The following is a 21557-nucleotide window of genomic DNA, read 5'->3' as shown; positions in this document are numbered from 1 at the left end:
TCCAAGCAACTTTTGTAATGAACCCTGACTCATTTGTCCTGGACCATGATACCTTGTCATCAGGCTTTCTCTGGGTCACTATTCACATCTGCCCAGTGTGCAAAGCAATGCTTAGCCACAGAGAGTACTCTACACAAACATAAATTATCTCCTAGGGGCAACAGAAAACTGTACCCAAAAGTTGGCCAGTAATTACCATGGACTGATGCCAAATGAGGCTATCACCAGCCAGCACCTTTGAGGAAAAAGTGGTGCTGGACAAGAGAGAATTATTGGCACATGGCAGTATAAAGAAGACAACTGGATTTTTTTTTTTTTAATTTTTTAGTTTCAGGATGTACAACTTCTGTAAATGCATAGATTATTAATTGCCTTCCTGAAGCTTCCACCACTGCAATATGACCCTGCCACCTGCTATTGGAAATTGAAAGACTAGGAGTAAGCATAGATTCTTCTAGTCTGCAAGGAAAAGGTGTTTCCCATTATCACCTGTTCCACAGGGTGCCCAGCCTGTAAATTAACAATGATGGTAATATGGCCTGAGTTTCCCCCCTCTTCCATTTCATATGCAATTCTGCTGCTTAACAACATGGTAGAAAAGTGAGGAAATCTTCAGTGCCCCAGATGATCTAACCAGCTAGAAGTAAAAGCAATGTTCTATAGGGAGATGGTGGAGTGGGAGAGAAAGGGAAACCCAACTTAGCACTGCTGATTAGCATAGTGGAGCCCATGGAACGCAATTGCCTCAATCTTGTGATCACACCCTCCAGATGCCATAAGGAGTCTAACGTTTTGTGTTCAGATAGTTTACTAAGCTGATTTGCATGCTCCTACTTAGTACCACAGGATTAGACAGTTTAAGAGCCAAGCTTTGAACTTATAAATCTAACAAATAGTTCTAGAGTCAAGTAAAACAAAAACCTTATAGAAAGCTCCCAGACCAGTTGCAGAGCTATAGACTCATTATTTCCCGTGCCTAGTGTGTCTACTCATCTTCCATACAGAGAAGGGGCTTTTGAAGTCACTGATTTTTGAATAAAAGCAGTATTTCCCTTTGCTGAGCAAGATTAACATTTTCATAGCTCAGAATAGATTGCACGAGGGTTCCCTTACAGAATCTCTATGCTGCTTAACATTCCCCCCATGTACAATACGGACAGCGCAAGATCATCCTCAATTCAGTAATGACAGGCTCAGTGGTATTTTGCCTGTACACAGCATCAGACAATGCTCTCCTCCTCGCTTCTTCCTTAACACATGAATATAAATGGCATGCCTCTGCTTAGAGGTTGGTGGTGCATGCAAACCTATGCAGCTGGAGGTTTTTCTCTAAGTCTCTTGCAGGTGTTGTGATAAACGAAGCACATGCAAGCCTGGCTCACAGAGGCTACTTTGATGAGGTGTGCATGTTGGCTGTTTTGCCATGGACTGGAAAGCTTATGCAGCCTGCGCTTCTCTCAGTTAATTTCTGAAACATTTTTTTCTAAGCTGCATTCAACCTTGGCAGTTCCTAATACCTGAAATATTTTGCTCAAGGAATCTGGTAAGAAGGAAGGTGAAATGAAGGGCAAACCCTTCAGCCAAACTGTGACACTTTAGCATTGCACACTTCCTTGAATCTTTAATGATTTCAGGAAGGTCCGCACAGGATCTCTTGTAGCAAAATAAAGGCTAATAACACAGAAGGAACAAATTTGATAACCTCATTCCTGATAGTTGAATGTAACTGATGCATGTGATTCTTCCAGACATCTCACACTTCCAATTTTTTGAGTATGCTCTCACTCCCAAATGGAATTTACTCTTGGAAATTGTTAAATCACACATTGATGGGATTTACATAGATGGAATAAACTTAGAAGAAATCAGCAGCGTATTTAGCAATAACCAAATTAAGCTCCTACCACACCAGCTAACAAAGCCATTATTAATCATGTTTGATGCATGTGACTTTGTTAAAAGGTGGATTTATATCCCAGATAGCATGCCACATTCACGAAACTGCAATGGCTCAAAGAGCCTCTGATCAAACCGCAAAAGACACCAAAGCACTTTATGCAAGCTAGTGGAGACCAAGGTATGTCTACTTCCTATTTTGTTGATTTTGAAACACTGCTCAAAAATAGAAACTCACATTCCAAAGGAGAAAGCGTTAAAAAGGAGAAGGAAAAAAATCCTGAAAGGAAAAATCAAATATGAGAACTTGACAGAAGAAAAAGGCTGCTATGGATAATCAGCCTTTTTTAACCTATGCTCCTTGAAGGGCTGACTCTATGGATAACTTGTTTCCCTTGCTGATTGTAAGTATTTAGAAGAAAAAAACCTCATCTGGACACAAAATGGCTAACCCCCCAAAAAGTAACACTGCAATTAAGTAACATACTTAGGTTTGTAGAATTATGGATTTTATCTAAATCAGATCATGAAGTGGACCAGAGCTGTATGTCAACTGCCTTCTCTCCCGTACTGGCCAGGTGCCAAGCACTTCAGCTGGAAGTACTGGAATTGTTGGATTGCACAAATACACATGAACCTGCTAAGGGTAAGCTGCTGCATTTTCTGACAGTGCACAATCAATCAATTCCTGTTTAACAGAATACATGGTATCTTTTGTTATTCATTTATCCAAGATAGCTATCAAAGGGTTAAGCCTTTTCTGAAGACTGCTGAACTTCTGGAAGTAATGTTTTAGGTTTGAAGTATTTACTATCAGGGTTAATGTTGTTACCCTTTCTCCTTTCCGTTAATTGAAGTCTAAAGTCTCAATAAAGAATGTAAACGCTTTACCTTTTCTTTGCCATTGACTTGACAGAGCAGTTACCCTTATTCATCTTCTGTCTTGAATAAGTCATTCTTGCTCACAGAAAACTCTCCATTTTCTACTCATCTCCAAATTCTTTTCATGTACTATTTTTTCCCCACTTTCCATAATGACAACCTTACATGAAAAAAAATATTTGGGAATATTTAACCACCGTGGCTGTACCAGCGCAGAGAGAGAGAGTGAAATTTTTTTAAATTTCTTGGTCAGACTCTCAACGCATTTCTTTTAGGTACGCCTTTTCTAAGTTGGTTCAGAAAAAGTGAAATATGCTGGTGTTGAGCCTGCAGTCCTTGAAAAGTGATGCACTCCCTCTCAAAATCCCACAACCAGCTAATCTTTCAACAAAGCTGTCAGCCATCTGCCAGGTGTTGCTCTGCAGAAATCTGCAGGCACACATATGCCTATGGCAACACAACCTCTCTGCCAACCTGCTGCACAGAGGGCCAGAGGTATTAATAAACCTGTATCACACAAGAAGAAAGATGAACTGTATCAAACTGGTGTATTATTGGTGAGCTCCAAGCCATCTTGCTGAACAAAAATTGACTTTTTTTTATCATTACCCTGTATATTTGCCACAGGGTTACTGAGAGCTCTGGGCCAGTAGAGGGGTGCCCACACAACACAACCCACCTGAGGTGCAGCCACCAAAATGGTGTGGGCATCTCCTGTCTCCCCCTCTGCAGCCACAGATGATACACGCTTCTAGTACTGCTTTTACACACACCCACCTGACAAACAAAGAAGGCCAAAGCTGCTGTAAACTGAAGTAGGTCTGGAGGGATTAAAAGGCCAAAACTAACTACACCTGAAGTCCTAGTATTAAATCCCACTTGAAAGACCCCAGAAAGACCTCTCATAATGAAGTAAATAAAGCAGTTAAACCCCCCAAAGCATTCACCAGCTCAGTAACAAGCTATTTTACTCATCTTACAAATAAGTGTTTGAAAACATCCTTGTCGAATACATCACGAGGCATTCTTCCTATGTAGATCAAAAAGAATGGCCCAAATAAAGCACTACCACACACTTTCAGTTAGTGAGATGACACATCTCTCAGCTAGAAAGCCAACTTTGTATTTTTTTTATATCACAATAACAATGAAAAATACATTTTAAAAATAAAAATAAGTGAACAATGCAATTATTCTTTTCTACACATAGTAATAAAATGCAGTGTGTTTCATCACCTTTTGATTTCTTATGTTAAAGAGCATTACACACAAATATACTGATGCATCTACAAAAAGAAATCTAAATCCAGCTTCCCTGTTGCCATACTCTGGATTTTTTTGCATTATCATTATTTTTTTTTTAAATGGGAAAGTATCAATTAAGGCAGTGTCAAAAATATTTGTAGATCAACTTCACCCTCAGGGTTTCAGTGCTGCAATACTTGAGCTCTCAACACTGAGAACTCAAAATTGTGTTTAAAACTCCTGCTTTTATTCTTTTTCTTTTTAAGCCTGTAAGTTTGCAGAAAAATATCCACTGATTGTTTAAGTGCTTGTTACTGCAAACTCTGCTTGAAATCTCATCTACAGAACTTTTTTTAAAGCACCAGTAATCAGGCGACGTAGGCAGCAATCACACGCATCGTATTGATTTACTGAACTGCCTGTTCAGCTCCAAGCTGCTGACAGTGCCAGACGCTGTTATGAAGAGCAACATACTTCCAGATTTTCCTTGAGGGCAGGATAGCAAGTTCTGGGCTTGAATTAGAAACATTTGGTAAGAAATCTGCACAATAGTACTGGACTGTGAGGGAACACTCTGTCCTCCTTGCTCATGGCACTCGATTCAAATATAATCCACAACAATTAAAAATCTTTGCTATGGAAGTAGCTCTGAAAATGCTTGCTCGCAAGATGTCTCAGCTGGCATCAACTGACCGGCTTAGCAGGCAAGCCTAGCAGTCGGGCATCCCAGTTCACAGAGACAGCTCAGTTCACACTCAGCCCGAGAATAAAACTATTTGATTTGCATCCACCAAATGCACACTAGTAAAATACTTCTCCTGGAACAAGGGAAATACACCCAGGCACTTGAATTTGGCTTAGGCACTGCTCATGCCCTGTGCACTACATTAATAGCCTGATGATTACTACACATATGCCCCTGTATGTAACAGGCAAGGCAGATGCAGAAGGCGGGCACATGGCACAAGTGTGAGCCTATGCATTGGAGGAAGAGAGAAGCAACCTTCTCTGTCCTCTCTCTGCTCAGCTTTAAGTAAAGGGAACACAGACCTGTACAAGTACAGCAAATCTTCCATCTTGTGTACAGATTTAACTAGTGATGAACCTTAAAAAAAAAAAAATCTGGTAAAAATTACTTCTAGCATAATGTAAAAGGCAGGGTGCTCTGCCACCTTACCTGGCAGCAGTTATCATAGTTCTGTGCCCCTGAATGAGGGAGGCCTTTTAAGGCAGCTCTGGTCTTAACACAATGGAAAGCCTGCCTGAGTGACAAATAAAAGCTAGTCAGAGGACAAGGTTGTCTTGTGTAACTTTGTGTCCATTCTTCAAGGCTCTTTCCTAACATTTGGCTGGAGGCAGTGACAGCTACAGCTGAAGGCAGCCCCGCAACCTGTAATTATTCTCACAGTCCGCTTGTGAAAGGCCCAGCAGTTGACTTGGTCACTATACGATCATCTCCTACAGTATGATAGAGAGGACTCTGTCCCCAACATTCAGCTCAACTATGTCCTGGAGGAATGGGTAATTTCCTGAGAGATGGACCTACCAAATTTGCTACAGCAAAGCAATAAATAACTCAGTGTTAATGCATTTGGAGGCATAGCCCTCTCCCTTTTCACTGGAGATGCAACCAGAGCTGCAGAACAGATCCTGAAGAGATGTGTGAAGGTTTGAGTGACACAGGCTGGCTGGCAAGGGAAGGGAGGATGCCCTGGCTGCTAGAGCTGTGGAGGGGTTGTACAACCCTGACTTGCAAAGGCAGTCTCAACAACAGACTCTACCGTTAGCTGCAGAAACAGTCTGAAAGTTGACATTAACATCTTCCCCTTCCTGGCTGCAGAGAGCTTAGTTTCACGTCCACAGTTAGGAAAGACTCAGTCTATTCTTTCTGAGACACAGAAGGCACCATTTTGCTGCTCCTTCATCTGTGCCAACGAAATGGTGATTATGGAAGGTATTTTAGAAGATGACATCTCTCACACCCCAGACAGCTGAATCCTTTGCAACTGCTCATCTCCTCCTCTTGTGAAATACATGTGAACAGAATGGAGGAAGGAAGAATCAGAGATAAGCACTCTTCAAGCACAGTCACATGTGCTCATAATCCTGTTTCATATTTGCAGGGCAAGAAAGCTCAAACCCAAACATAACAGCGTGCCTACGAAGAGGGAGTTTACTAAAGGTGCGACTTATTTCATACAATGAGAAAGCCTTTAGCAGACAGAAAGGAGCTGTGTTCTCCCCTTCACGCATTCATATGACTCCCATTAGTAACCCAGGAAGAAAAAAAAAAGAGTCATTATTTCCAAAGGTTCACATGACTGCTGAAGCCACACATCACCTCTGAGAACACAGACGTGCTCACCCTGGCTTAAGACCCTGCAGGGCAGTGCTAATTAGCATCTCAGCAAACACACAAAGCAGCCAAGGCCTCCTGGGAGCCTTTCCATGGTGCTTTGATCAGCTGTGCTGCACGCGTGGTGATACCACCCAGGGAATCCCCGCCTAGCAAGCAAGTGGAGAAATTCTCTCCCGTACATGGTGACTAGTCGCTTGGCTGAATCAAAGGCAGCAACCATGGCTGTGGGTTTTCTTTACTTATGCCTGAAGTGTCATAGCTACTCCTGTCCTATAGGGAAAGGCAAAATATACTAGGTCACGTATGCTGTGGAGGCAAGATCAGAGAACTTAACTTCTCAAGTGTTCCTCAGTGATTGCTTTTTTAGAGCAATAAGTTATACATTTTCACTCTCTTGCTTTATTAAAATACCACTCACATTCTCCTGTTTCTTCCCAATCAAAATCTCTCTTTCACTCCTAAAGCACAAACTAACAAAAGAATTATTTCTTGCTCGTACACAGACACATACTCAGTAACTGGGAAAGGGTCTGATCCCAGAGGTGCTGGACACCTTCAATTCATCTCAATTTCAAATGAAATTGAAGTTTATGGGACCCAAAGAGTTCTCCCAGATTTCTCACTCTTAAGCGAGTCGGTGCAAACAGCCAACCAAGCATGCACTCTGGAGATGAGAGCTAAGAAATTATTAAAATAATTTAAACCACATGCAATTTAACACTGCCATTTGAGCTGGTGATCAGCACTTTTTCACAGCATACATAAATAAAAAAAAAAGCTGTTCATAAGAGCCATCAAAAGACAGAGTAGCATATAGCCTTTTTTCCAGCTGTACTTTTCAGATCCAAATCATTATTTCCGAATAGTGACTGAAGTGGAAAGAAAATGGAGAAAGAAGGAAGTTGCTTTTAGACTGTGAAATACCCAGTTTCTCTGAAGTGTAGGGCTGTCTAGCCTAATACTCAAGTGACCAGCCACCAAGAAATAAGTTATCCTGAAACACTCAAACTTAACAGTACTAAACAGCACATGAAAGTAACTCCAATAATAAAACATTTTTTTTCCTTTAAGTGACAATTAGAACTAGTACCCATCCAGTATTTTGCTTCCAGTTTCCCCAAACTTTCAGTTCCATCTTCAGGACAAAATTGCTTTCCTGTTGTTTTTGGAAAGGGAACATGATCACATAAAGACATACCCAGCCCACTCAGGTTTCCCTCTCATTTCACTCGTACAACCAGCCATCACACAATCCTACCTTCCCAGTTGTTGTCATCACACAGTGTTGTCAAATCCAGCCGAGGCACTTCTGTCACAAAGCTGTTTTCCTCAGCATCAGCATCTTGATTTCTTTGCAACTTGTTTTCAGGAATGCTTGAATGCTCTTGAATCTTCATACTTGAAGTCAGCTATATTCCCATATACCCATAGAAATAAGAGAGATGGGAAAAAAAAAAATGTTTCAGGAGGCAGAGGAGGAAAAAACCCACCCCTGCAGTCACAGCAGCAGTAAGCTCATGTCTCTAGCTAAAAAGATCCAAACAAACAGACTGATGTTTCCAGCTCCAAATCCAAATACCCTGCTCGGTGACCCCTAAGTACTAATTGCTCACTCCCACCAGTAAAAACATCTGTTCATCTGCCTTCCCTCAATGTTTCCTTCTTTAGAAAGCCACTGCAAGTTCCCAAGACTGCCCGCCCTGACAACTGCCTGCATCTGAAAAAGCCTCCAGTAATCGATTGGGATGAAAAGGGAGGGAGGGAGGAAGGCAGGGAGAAAGGGGGAGAGAGGGGGTGGCTGTGGACACTTCCTACAGGAGCACAACTCCTTGGAGCAACAACAAAAACGCTGCTGCTGCTGTAAGGCTGTAGCAATATGGTGTCTTCTAAAAAGCAGGCAGCAGAGCTCCTGAGGTAGCAGCCGCAGACAGCAAGCAGTGCAGGCTACGTACATGAAGGCTCTCATGCAGGCTGTGCTGGCTCAGATCAATTAGTGCCAGCTAAGCTGGGCTGGCTGCACATTCCCCGATTTCCTGTGGTTGTTTTCTAGCTGGGCGTGGGGAGAGCAGAACTATTTATGGAGGAGCTCTGGGTATTAAAGCAGTGTTGCGCAAATCCAAATGGCAGTGGGGTTTGGCATCTCAGCTGGAAGCAGTGTGGACTCTGGGAAAAAGCCAAAAAATTCACACAAGCATCCAATGACTTAGGGGAAAAAAAAAAAAAAAAAGGTAGAACGCTGTCAAGTAAGTGATTCATCATTTAGCACTACCTAGAAGCAACTGCTGTTTGTCTCACCACTATTCACCCCTGCACATACCACACGTCGTGTGCATTTATGGAGAAATCACTGCCATTCCCACTAGCCTGACACACAGTGTGCGTGTCTGTAATAGTGCTTGATAACACGAGCAGTTTTGTCACTCTGAAATAAATTATCTGTAATGCTTCATAGGGGGCAGTAGGGAAAAGTAAGCATAAAGCATGTACATAAACATATAGTATGATATGCATAAACTCACCAACACACAGAGCTAAACAAATAGACAGCATCACATTACTACATAAACTATTTAATCTTCGTAAGAACAGCTTAAGCATAATTCTCTAAAGTATAGTCTAGCAGGTAGTCAATATGCAGATTTGCCCCCTGCAGGTATTTTGATAATATAGTTAGCAATCTGCATAAGCCAATGTGTGAAGAAAATGGACCTAAAGAAAGGAACTGGTACATCTGGACGTATTTTACTTGTGAATCCAGAAGCACATCTAAACTGTACTAAATCAATATCCTTAGTACATGCCACTAATGCACATTAATTTTTTTTCCATCTGCATAAACCTAATGTGTTTGGGTTTACCACCCCCCCACCCCCCCTTTCAGCAGAGAAAAACAAGTAAGCTTCATGTAGAAAGGGAAAAAACCTGCCCAGTAGACAAATTGTATGAATAAATGTTTTTATCTGGATTCAATCCCATCAATCCCTGCAACTGGACAGGGTGCTAGGTAATCTCATCAAAAGGTTGGACTAGGTGATCTGTCGAGGTCCCTTCCAACCTGGGCTGTTCTATGATTTTAGTAACTGGGGTGATGAACACCCTGGCATTTGTAAAGAGTGTTGTGCATTGTCTTTGTATAAAGTCTGTGTTTCCTTTTCATGTCAATAAATTGCCTTTTGAAACATTGTAACAAAAGGAAACACTAGATGACAGTTTGCCAAGCACTAATAACTCGTACAGCTTGACACTAAATCTGATTACAAATGTGTTTATTGTGAGAGCTGTACATGGAAAAATGCTAATTCACCATGCAATATCTTTTAAGCTGCTTCCAGGTTGGGAGGACTTAAATATTTCTTTAAGGTCCAGTAACAAATTTCTTGCCAGAATCTAAATAGTCAGTGTGCATTACAAACAGAAAGACTGGTCAGTGGCCAGAAACAGGCAGTCTTCTACATTTACTAAAGAACAAACTGTACCAGTTGATAAACTGCATTTAAATTGCCAGCACAGTATTTTAAGGCTGAAAGAAATAAAGCAAGAAGTTTCAAAATAGGTACTATTTTTAATAATATCAAGAAGTGCAAAGAGAGGAACTTATCTAGACATTCACAATTTCAAAAGGAGCAACCTGAAAATACCATCTCGTCACCACCACTGATACTAATTACAGACTTGAGTGTCTTTTTATGAAGATTGTACAATCTCCTGACTTACTAAGACTCATAAAAGATATCTGTAGCAGATAAGAGCACTTCCCAGATGGGTAAATATTTCCATTACAGATATATTAGAAAGATCATATTGTTGTCTTCCTCCTTCTAAAGTCACTTCAGTTGTTTGAAATATCTAAAAGCTGTTTAAACAACAGGCCTGTGCTGTGCCTGCAGCTAGTTACTCTCCTTACCTTACTCACTGATGTAGCCTCTAATACAATGAATAAATCATTAGGTGTTCTGAAGAACAATGGTGGTACAAATCCAGGAGACTCAAGAAAGCAGACGTTTAACCTTCTTTGCATTAATGCTCCAAACCCATGGAGTGGTAGATAATTCAGTATTCCCATCACTTATTTTCCTATTTGATTTCCTGATGCCACCAGTTGCAAAGCTCCAGGTCAAAAATCAAGTAAGGGAGAACTATTGTGCTTTAAGTATGGATGTGCCACAATTTCTTACAAAGCAAAGAGGCAACAAGTTGATGATCTCAGTAGCAGCTGGCAATCACAGTGCACTGCGGATACTACATAAATGACCACAAAACCACCCCCCCCTTCAAACTAGGCACCTGAGTTCTGCTTTTTATAAGCTGCTTCAGTACCCATGCTTTGCAGGTACCAACTACAGATATAAGTAATTTGGGGATTAAGTCAGCTGCTTTCATTCTCCCTGATTCAAAGTAGATTCAGCATAAAGAGTAGCTCAAGCAGCTAGAAATAAATGGCAACAAAAAGATCTTTGAATTCTAATCAGGAAGTTGTATTCTGTTTGATTACATATGGATCCAGATAAATTTTATTTAAAAGGTTTCCTTCCCCTACATCTCATCATCCATTACAACCACAGCAGGAAGTGCTCTTAAGCACCTCGTAGTAATACAATACATCCTACTGCCTTACTCCTGGGACATGCCAAACCCCCTCTAGACTTGTTCCCATGTTGGTGTGAATCTTAATCACCCTTCCCTTATCAAAATGTGGGTACTAGAAACCCGTGTTTTTCAAATCACAGTCTACATTCTGGAGTTTAGCTACTTCCAAGGGCAGATTATGAAGGCTACAAAAGCACTGAAAATTCATTCCGGACACGTGTTTCAAGGTATTTTTACAGCCTCATGGAGACCCAAATCTGCACAACCAGTAGCTATGGCTAATTCCAAACACCTTTCCTAATATCTTCAGACTGGAGACAGGGTGAGAAAGAAAAAAAGAGAAAGTCCCTGTCACTTCCTCATCCTGAATGAGCTGTTTGTTATAAAATGTATGTCTTTAAGCTGCCCTAAGCAAAAGGCTTATAAGGGACAAGGAATGTAAAACTACCCTGCAGGAATGTAACATTTTCTTGACCTTGTAATTCCTATATAATACAATCTCTGGGTTAAGGCTATGTCTTCTCCTGCAGTTAAAATTCTAAATCTAAAAACTTTTCCTAAGTAGAAGTTTATTTTAATATGATAATTTAATATTCAAATATACCTCCCCCAGACTAATTTAAAAGCTTAATGGGAGCACTGTGTAGCATGGCAGTGATGGCACCTTCTCCACGTGCAAGCCAGTATATGTGAGGAACAAGGTGTTGCAAAATCCATGCTCTGGGAAACGCAACAGCTCACAAGCAAGTGCAGAATCACTGGGGATTACTGACCCTCTGGGAGTGAAGTAGGAGATCCATCTAAGCCCAGAGAGAGCAGTGATCAAAGGCAGCCCTGAACACCCACTGCAGAGGTTACATGACCTTCTCCAGCTAGAATACAGCTGGTCAGAGCCCAGCTGTTAGCAAACAATCTCTTTTACCTTTCCTGCTAGATGGAAATAATACCTACCAGAAACGAAGTCTTTCAAAAGGCAATAAATGCATAGTTGCTTTTATTTAAAAAGAAAAACACAAGAGAAGGCTAGTTAAAAGATACTATCAGCCCTCAGTTAACTCCAGAGGCCCAGAGAAACCTGACATTGTCCACAACTGTTTTACTGTGCTCCTCTAAAATGAGTGCACGACTGAGGGAGAGGTGCCTCAGACAACTCTCCCTAGTATTTTAAATGCTTGGCTGTCTAGAGGTGTTTCAAGCAAAGCCAAATGAACCAGTGACCACAAAGGTGTTCACCTAACCTAACCCAAGTATTTGCTTTGCTGAACAAAGCAAATACGGGAGGTGGGTGTTGAGCAGAAACGGAAAGTTGAGGAAAAAAAACGTTGCCATCAATGTCTCATCTCCACTCCTGACATTCATCCCAACCACCAACCCTTAAAGACAAGCAGATGATGATCCAGTTTCCTAAGACAAATGGATCACAGACACCTATATTCAAAGGCAACAGGCTGCACTGGAAAATCATAAATAGAAGACCAAATGATTTTAGAGAAATCAAGAGAGACAAGCTAATCTTACTACCCTGGGAGATAACCAGTCACACACCCTGTCTGCAATGATTAATAAGGGAACTTGGCGTCACATAAACCAAAGTGCTGACTTCAGTGACGCTTCCCTTTTTGGCAAGGAGGGATTGAAGGTACTGAAGCAGATGCTTTCAGACTCCTCAGCATTTGAGAGGCTCCCTAAATTATGTAAATAAAGAGCAGAGGGAAGGGAAAGAAAAATCAAATGCTAAACTCCATTTCCCTGGGAGAAAGAGAGCTCCACATAACTATATGCCTAACTACTTGTTTCTACTCAATAAAAAGCCCACTTAGAGATCACAAAACTGAAACACAAAAACCAAAAAATACCAACCTGAGAGTGCCTGAAAAAAACCTCATCGTTTTCACTTTCTTTGCTACAAAAAAAACAAAAACAAAAACAAGCCAACATATTATAAATACAAAACCAGACTTGTCTTGTAACAGCAACAAGCAGGACTTCTACACACACAGGTTTTTAGATTCTTGCTACTGCCGCACACTTACTAATTCATTCAGAAAATGAAGGGACACTCTGGGCTGCAGCATTTCAGGCTGCTAAACTATGTGTTTTTGCTTCCTCTCAGGAGCTATTTATGAAAAATATAGTGTCATTTAATTCCAGCACCCTTAATCTAAACCAATACCACTCTCCCAACAAACATAACTGTGGAGAGAAATTGCCATCTCAGGTGACCAGAGTGGGGCTGTACAGCTCTCACAAAAAGAGCGAAGCACAAAGAAAAGGGCTCTATTCTCAACCTAGCAGCCAGGTGAGACAGCCTCTACAGTCCCCTGTGTGCAGCGTGCTGGTTCAGGTGCTTCATAGCTGACTTTCTTTTCAAGTCTGCACCATCAGCATCATTAGTGATATTCCTAACAGGTTAGGAGAAGAGTCTTGGTGTGTATGCTGCTGGGTGGAACCCACACAACATATACAGTGCCTCCATACAGATCTATTTTGAAGCTAATATGGTGGGTAATGCTGGTCTGCAGCATAACTAAATGTCATAGTCTGTGGTGAAAGATCTTTTAGGCTGTACTACAACTACACAGAAAATAAAACATACATATATTAAAAAACAAATAAAAAAATCACCTTTCTTCAGATAAAATTTCCATGTCATCAGGTCCTGTTCTGTCTAGAGGCCTGGATGAGCTAAAGCTTTCCACACTCTGTAATACAGTAAATGTTAAAGCAGTAAGATACATAAGAGAAACAGATTCAAGCTGCAGGCCATTAAACAGATCAGATACAGAAATATCCAACAGGACTTCTAGAAACAAGACAACAACCAAACTACTGCCTGCTGCACATTCATAACAAAACAAAACCCACACTTTATTGCCCATAACCTGCAAAAAAAACAGCTGCTCACTGCTTCATCTCTTTCATCAGGTGACCTCAAAATGTCTAACAGAATAATGCTGCATGGTACCCCGCCAGTTCCTATTTTACAGACTGATGGACAGACTGAGCTTAAGAGCAATTCGGTGGTGTGTATAAGTTCTGTAAAAGCAGGTACTGAAGTCCACGGCATCTTCCCAGCAGGACTTGTTACGCTTGTCTTAGAAAATACTGCCCTTCTCAGAAAAACCCTTCCCTAGTTTCTTCTTTAACAGGCAGAAGAATGCAGAGACTGCCATATGCACAGAGGAAACGTTAAGTTGTGCTAATATGAATGCAGGGCAAGAAATTCAACTGGTTATGACAAGTTGTTCTGAAATTTCTCTTGGTTTCCTTTAGGGACATTAATGCTTGAGAAAGTACTGTGAAGACAATCCATGTTGCCACTTTGGGCACATATCCAGGAGGTTTTCTACCCTGTTTTTTGGGCAAGTCCCCCTTAAATAGGCGGAAGTCAGTCAGTAGAATTCAGTGTGGTTCCTGCCCTGGCCCCAGGAAGCGCATGCACAGAGTTCTTGGGGCAGTCACAGCCCTCTCTCACCTGCTACACCTCCAGCCCCATAAGGTGACACAGCTCAGTTGTTCCAGCCCTGCTTAATATGATTCTTCAAGTCCTACTGGTACCTGGGTACTTTGTCTCTGAAATGCAGTTACAAGCTTTTAATGCTTTGTGGTTGGTTTGCTCAGGAGAGTAAGTGGAACTGACAGTTTTTCCACTGCTGACTTACGCTTTTGAGTCAGATGCAATTAGACAGCTAAGAGGAAAGCTTCCACACACTGTCCTACATACTCTTTCAGGCTTTGAAAAGCAGGAAAGCTCAGAAAGCAGTGTCTAAGAACATACAACATTACAAACTTGTTTACATGATGAAGGCCTATTAGTAAATGCTAAGGTACTGATTATGTCCTTTGATACTTCAAGTAGGTAGTCTAATTTGGGTTATTATTTGAAGTGTAAAGATGTAGCCAAAAGAAAGCTAAACCACCACACATCCTGCTGACAGTCTCTGAAATGCAGTAAGTGCACTCATGAAAACTTAAAAAGCAGCCTTTGCTCTTCAAAAAGAGTAGCACTGTGCTCTCCACAATCTGTTTCATAACAATAGTCCCAGCTGACAATCCCACTGCGACACTTCCTCCAGCAAAGCAAACAAGAGCCACACTGATGGTCACCTTGGTCAAAGTGCTTTTTGTGCAAAATTAGTCCATTTTTTGTTTCTTTCCACCTTTGCCCCTTGAGAGATCCAAAAATGAGGGGCAGGGCAAAGTCCAGTGGACACAAGTAATTTTGAAGACATTTCTTCCAGACATGCTTTAAGACTTCAGGTCCACAGCAAAAGTGCACACTTCTGGCAGTCTTTCCTTTCCCAAATCCTGAGTCAAATTCTCATTTATACTGCTTTGCACTCCACAGATACAGGGAAGAGGTGCAGAAAAGAACGTAAGCACTTGACCTTTGCCTATCTTAAAGTCCATTGCTACAAGCAAAGGCACAAAGTGAAAGTGTGTCTATCTCACTGTGCTCTTTCATGAAGTATCACATGAGTAGGTTACTGATATTGAGCACTAAATCTAAGCAGAGACTACAATTTTTGGTATCTTTCCTTCTTTTTATCACAAAGAGAAGACAGATCTGCCTCTCTATCATGGCTGCACAGGGTAAGAGCATCAGGTCATTGCAATTTTGTGACCTAAACGAGTCCCAACACAATGTCACATTAAGTAGCTCATAGCAGGCTCTAAAACTTAATCAAGTACAACTGAAGGAAACACCCTATAGCTTGGAAGGACAATCTTTTCACACAGCTTTCACTGTTACTAGTAACTGTGTAATGCATACCTGGTGCCAGGCATCGGGATGCATAGCACTTCTGCCATCGGAAGAAGATCCTGTGTTGAAGCACAGTACGGTTGCTTAACTGCTGACACTGTAACGAGTGTCTGGTTTGTTTGAAAGGGAAGGATGGTACATCAGTTTTATTCTACAGCTTGTAAAAGCTGGCAAACTGTCTTCTACTGTGAAGGTCACACAAGAATATGCTGGGCAAATTCTACAGTATTCCAGATTTTTAGGACGTTTTATCAGTGTCATTTACCTCCTCAGTAAAAGTTAGTTAGAGGGATCACCTTTTGGACCCATACATTCCAAAGTGTTTTGCAAACTGCAAACACCACAGTAACATACAGACTTTAGGGAAAAGGCATAAAACACTTTTGTAATCTCATTATCAAGAAGTCACTTGTGATCTACGTTAGCAGGAATATAAAAATAAACTTGACCTAAACTGTGAACCTACATCTGAGATTCCAACCTCCTTGCAAGGCTTTTGAAAGACTGGGAAAAAGACTTACTTCCTTTTTCCAAAATGCTTCGCTGAATTCAGAAAAAAGAAAAAAGTTGTAGAAAGAGAAAATGACTATAGATGGAGTTATAGGATCATAGCAGAAATACAGCTTCTCAGTTGCCTCATCACAAAGGTTACAAGAGCGGGATCCAGTGTTCCCCATAGTCCAAAAAAACCATTTGTGCCTGTACTGTAGGCAAAACCGTCCACCCAAGGGAACCAGGTGTGCACTGAAATAAAAAAGACTTTTTCCCACCCTAGTACGAGGCATCAACAGTACAGCGTGCCAGCTTACCGCAGGACTATCCTGGTTGTCATTAAGCTCCGAAAGCTTGGTGCTGGATTTCTGCCGTTTCGGTTTATTCCTTTCATTAAGGTATCCAGAGCTGTTGTCTTGTAATTTTTCTACTTCTTGAGCAGCTAGAATACAGTCTTCAAGACTGCTGAATCCAGAGGGAATGTTTTCTTTGTTGACAACTTCCCTGAAAAGAAAAGGGACATTACAACAAGAGGTTGTTTAAAACACTCTCCCGCTACATTTATGGTAGCAATAGAGAAATGCTTCATGCTGACTGGTGCAGTTCTGGCAACATCTTCTACACCCTATGAAACCAGTATCTCTGGTTCTTCCTAATGCAGCAGACAACACACACTGTGCAATGCTAAATCCCACTGAGGAGTGAAAGCCAGGCATAAACACCTCAGGTTAGAAAGCTGTGAGGATCAACATTTGTGACTTGATTCACTTCCCACTGAAGCCAACGTAGAGAATCCCACTGACTGCACATTGAAGCTGAACTAGCTCCTGGCTGTCTGTGGTATTTTTATAGAGAATACGCAGCATATTTTCCTTTGAGACACGTGCTTTTAATTTAGAAAAGTGATTCACAGCTGCGGTCCAAGGATCGCCTTTGGTACATGACACTGCATAATCGGCCCTCCTACTTATACTCTCAAATGCAAGAGCAGGACTGTGGTGCTTTAGCCAAATGCTTGGTTCCTATTTGGGAATTACACAAACAGAAAAGGGAATGCATCTCTGCAATGGCAACACAACTGCTGGGACGGAGAACTGTTCTGCTATGCTGGGAAGTGAATGGGACAGGTAGCTTTAAGTCATCATGTGATGCACCAGCTGGAACTCTCTGGGCTTGTAGGGTTTGTGCATGTTTTCCAGAAGCCTGGCATAGGACTTATCTTGACCTGCACAATTAGCCTGCTGGGTCTTTCAGCATGCAGTTTTTCCTTCATAACCTGTTTAGTAGTCTTCTCTCTACTTTGTGCAATAATGAAGACGCACATACATAACACATCATTACATTATGGGAGCAGGGGAAATACAATGCCTCTCATTCCTCACTATCCTACCCTGCTGGAGACTAAAGGCAAGCTGCTTACCCTCGACATTGAAACTGGAACATTTGCTAATTGTTGCATGTGCAGCTGCCTTATACAGTTCTGTGCAGCTCCAAAAGCCTGCTTTCAGGAACAGCAGGAGGATTGATCTAGACTTGCACTGGTGTGACAAGAAACCAGTTACTCTGCAGTACCTGGACAGTGCCAGCATGACAAAGTATTCAGATCAATAACAAAACCAGAAATTTTCAGTGATTTTCAAGATTACAAATCTTTAGGTTTTGTTGGTGGAAAAGAGATGCAAAGAGGTATTTTGAATCTATGATTAAACTTCCAAGATAACACATTTGCCTTTGTGGAAGTTTTTACAAGACCCTGAGCAGACCAATTACATGTACCTAGCCTGTAGATCATGTAGTCTGCAAAGCCTGGGAGGTCATCTGTGTGTTTCTGTGATAACTCTTTCCTATCTGAAATCCCATCTTGTGATATTACAAATCCTCTTGTGATCCATCACAAGGCAAGGAGATGAAGTCACTGACATTCAAAACAACAACAGAAAGAAGTTTTGAATGGAATTCCCAATTCTGATAATTCACCCATGGGAGTTCTCAGCAATCTGACCTAAGGGAACCAGGGAAAACAATTTGAATCCTAGTCAGCGTTCAAAACTTCTGATGTACTTTAAATCCTTGGTTCCAGCTTTATGGACTGAACTTGAACAACTGTGTCACCATGTCTAAAGGCAGCTCTGTAACACAACATTAAAAAAAAGCCCTGCAGTACTATATGCTTCCAAACACGTACACTAGCCAGTCTCTGACCTACTTACCTGAGAAGCCTGTCAGCAGGTCTACTAAACAAGAAAAACTACTTCAGAGCTGCTGCCAGATACTTTGGTGACTTGCAAGTGCTAATTTCCCACTCCATCCTCACAGCATATTTTCATTCACTATGGAAATGGCTTTTTATTTTGTAACTATGGATTTTTTTACAACAGTAGCATTGACACAGTTTGGGAAATAGCATGGCTGCAACACGAGGTACTCATGGTTAGGCACCTGTATAAAAGTGGCTTCATATAGAAAGGTGCAGATCCAATAGAATTTGGGGAATTCAGTACCCAGGATAAACAACAAGAGCCTAGATGTTTATTTCAGAATGTAACTTGACATCCTAGCAATCCAATACTACAGTCAAGTATATGCATTCTTTACAAGAACTAATGCTGTGTTAGAGCTAGACATATGTGTAAGCACTGATTAGATCACGGCCTTGCAAAGTCTGTAGTTAAGAGTTCCTCAAAGATAACTATGCCTTAGGCAAGTCTTAGTTAAGGCTGTGGTGGTAATACATTTGTACCACACAATCTATGCCACAAGTAGAGGAGTATGAAAGGAAAAAATAGGTATTATTTTTACTACTCTGACAGACATTTAATGAAATTCACCACTAAATCATGTTTAAAGTTTGTGTAACAGGGTGTATAAAAATTCTTAAATTCTGATTAATCAAAAGGAAGATTTTTCTACTTTCAGAAAGACTCACAAGACTCCTCAATAAACTCAAACATAAGCTGTGCCTCCACATACAAAAGGGGAACTTGATCCCATTTTTGAAGACATTCTGAATTCAGAAAAGCATCTAAACCCAATGCTTTTATCTAAAGTTGCAGGCAATAGGGCCAACTGCTTGGGAATTTCCACTAAAGCAACACACTCTGTAATTAATTCCAAATACTGTAACTCGTAATTAATTCCAAATACTGTAACTCTACTATACTGCGTAAAAAACCTGGATTCTTATCATGTTTTGCCCCACTTCATGACCTCTAATAAACACTACATTTTCCAGCTCTAACTGATGCAATGGAGCTCTGCACTTTAATTCAGGGCAAGGGCCAGTGCATTTCATAACGGAACTAAGCATTGCCTTGATAAAAGGACATGACTAGGGTACAGTTAATCAAATATACTTTCCAAAACAAAGAAATCAGGCTCGTACATGTCTCTGTTTCTCCGGGCTTCCTCCTGCTCTTTGTGGTGTCGCCTTCTCTGCCTGGCAGACACATTAGAAGAGGCTGAAGATGTTCCCGATTCAGAGTCCTCTGAACTCTGGCCGCCTGAGCCATGAACATCAAAGAGATGCTGCTCCACGGCTGAGCGGATTGTCTTCTCTAAATACCTGTCAAGCCGAAAAATAAGGTCAATTGAGCTCAAAGACTTTGTGGAGCTCCCTCTCTGCAACAATAAATAAATAAAGGGTATCTGAGGGTTATGTTTTATTGTGATGGCAAGGCAGTATAAAATGTCCAATGGCTGTGACATCTGCAAAGATCTAAGACAAAATCTTCAGATACCCTGATGTTCAGGTCCCTCAGAAGAGCTCAGTCTTCCCAATTCACCTTCCTCTTTTTTATTTGTAGGGATGTTTGAACCTTCAGTAAAACTGCTAATTTTACTCAGTGCAACTACAGACGTTGATGCCTAACTTTCATTCTCCACTTTAACAGTCCTTGCCCTGACAAAATTGTGTTTGATACCCAGCCATGCTGACAACGATGAAGTCTCTTGTGCAATCCAAGCTCTGTAAGGCAACGGATCATCTGCAAGAAGGTGATTCACTGCTGTCTCAGAGGGATGAGAACACACAAACAGTACCTCACTACATACTCCTCATATGCTTAACTCTGTGACCAAGCCCGGATTTGGTTCCAAGTTCATGCTGTTTTCATGCTGTTCTTGTGCCATAAATGCACCCACAGCTACCCTTGACTTACTCTAGAGTGGGATCACCATCACACCCACTGGCAGTGGGCTTCCACAGCAAGGGAGCCTCTGCAGATACATCAGTTAAAGATGCAAGACTAACTGAACTTTCAACACAACCAAATCTCCTTCATTTTGGTACAGACATTTTCTTGTAATATTTCCTTCCTACCTTCCTTAATCAGAGGAAGTATTTATGGGCAAAATCTAATTCTTTTTGTGTTCAAAGATCATCTGGAAATACATTTTTGGGCATCCCCACCCCATCCCTGCTTCTTGTAATGCTTTAAATAGTCTGCTGAAGAACAAGTGTTTCAAACACACCTGTCCCAAGTCCATATATAGCTTCTAAGAGCTTTTTCCATAATTCAAAAAGTTATTTGCAGGATTTTCTGGTTAATTTTCAACTGAGTAGCTCTAAGTATGGAAACCTGTACCTGGGCTGACTTTTCCAGAGAATTTATAAAAGTTGTTGCTAAGTTGCTACAGTTGTAAGTCTGCTGAGACGGTAGTTCCTCAAAAAGTCAAAAGATCTTAGCAACTGCAAAACCCCACGTTTTAACTAGGCAAGTACATGTTTCAGGTAATGACAAGAATCAGTTCTGCAAACCCATCAGCCATTGGGAATTTCCAGCTCTGGCAAGGGAGCCAACTTGTTAGCTCTGCTGCTCCCAGTTATGGTAGCAGGGTCAAGCCCCATCCTCTGCTGGGATGCAATAGGGTGCAAATGAGAGCAAGAGGGTAACACAGTGTGAATAGCTTCTCTAAATATGCAAGGTCTACCTAACCAAACACCACAGGCATAGTGCAAGAAAGAACCAAGGGCCTGAGAATTCTTCAGAAGGAAGTGATTTATTATCATTGAAGATATTTTGGTTTGGGAAACACTGTCTTTTTTTTGTTTGTGTAGGAACAACCCTTAAAGAGAAATCAAAGAATAACCACCAATACTTTTAAGAGTTCCAATAAACAAAAAAGGTAGCTACAAAATTGTAGAAGAGACACTTACTCTCCTGTAGCAGGAATGTTACTACTGACTTGTGATACATGGGCACTGTGTAAAAGAAAAAAAGAGGACAAAGTTAGATCTAATTATCACAATAAGGTCTTCCAAACCCTCGCTCTTTGCAGCACTAAGATTTAAAGGTCTGAGCTGTCTCAACAACAACTGCATGCGCATGCCAT

General features: G+C 41.2%; 1 protein-coding gene across 5 annotated transcripts in view; it reads right to left on the bottom strand.

Moving 5' to 3' along the window:
• Positions 1-21557, bottom strand: part of FAM13A (family with sequence similarity 13 member A) — a 131376-nt gene that overhangs the window by 18350 nt on the left and 91469 nt on the right. For 3 of the 5 annotated variants that reach the window (XM_026847532.1, XM_026847531.1, XM_026847535.1), the window contains 6 exons: positions 21382-21426; positions 19609-19788; positions 16544-16730; positions 13595-13671; positions 12830-12872; positions 7641-7791 (listed from right to left, as the gene is read on the bottom strand). In XM_026847532.1, the coding sequence (XP_026703333.1) occupies positions 7641-7791; positions 12830-12872; positions 13595-13671; positions 16544-16730; positions 19609-19788; positions 21382-21426 (683 nt within the window). The remainder of the gene's footprint in view (positions 1-7640; positions 7792-12829; positions 12873-13594; positions 13672-16543; positions 16731-19608; positions 19789-21381; positions 21427-21557) is intronic. The other 2 variants (XM_026847534.1, XM_026847533.1) reach the window with 2 other exon arrangements.

The sequence above is a fragment of the Athene cunicularia genome (assembly GCF_003259725.1).
Source record: "Athene cunicularia isolate RWA chromosome 4 unlocalized genomic scaffold, athCun1 chr4_part2, whole genome shotgun sequence".
NCBI lineage: Eukaryota > Metazoa > Chordata > Aves > Strigiformes > Strigidae > Athene > Athene cunicularia.
Note: the sequence above shows the minus strand (reverse complement) of the source record. Positions and strands in the feature narration are given on the sequence as shown.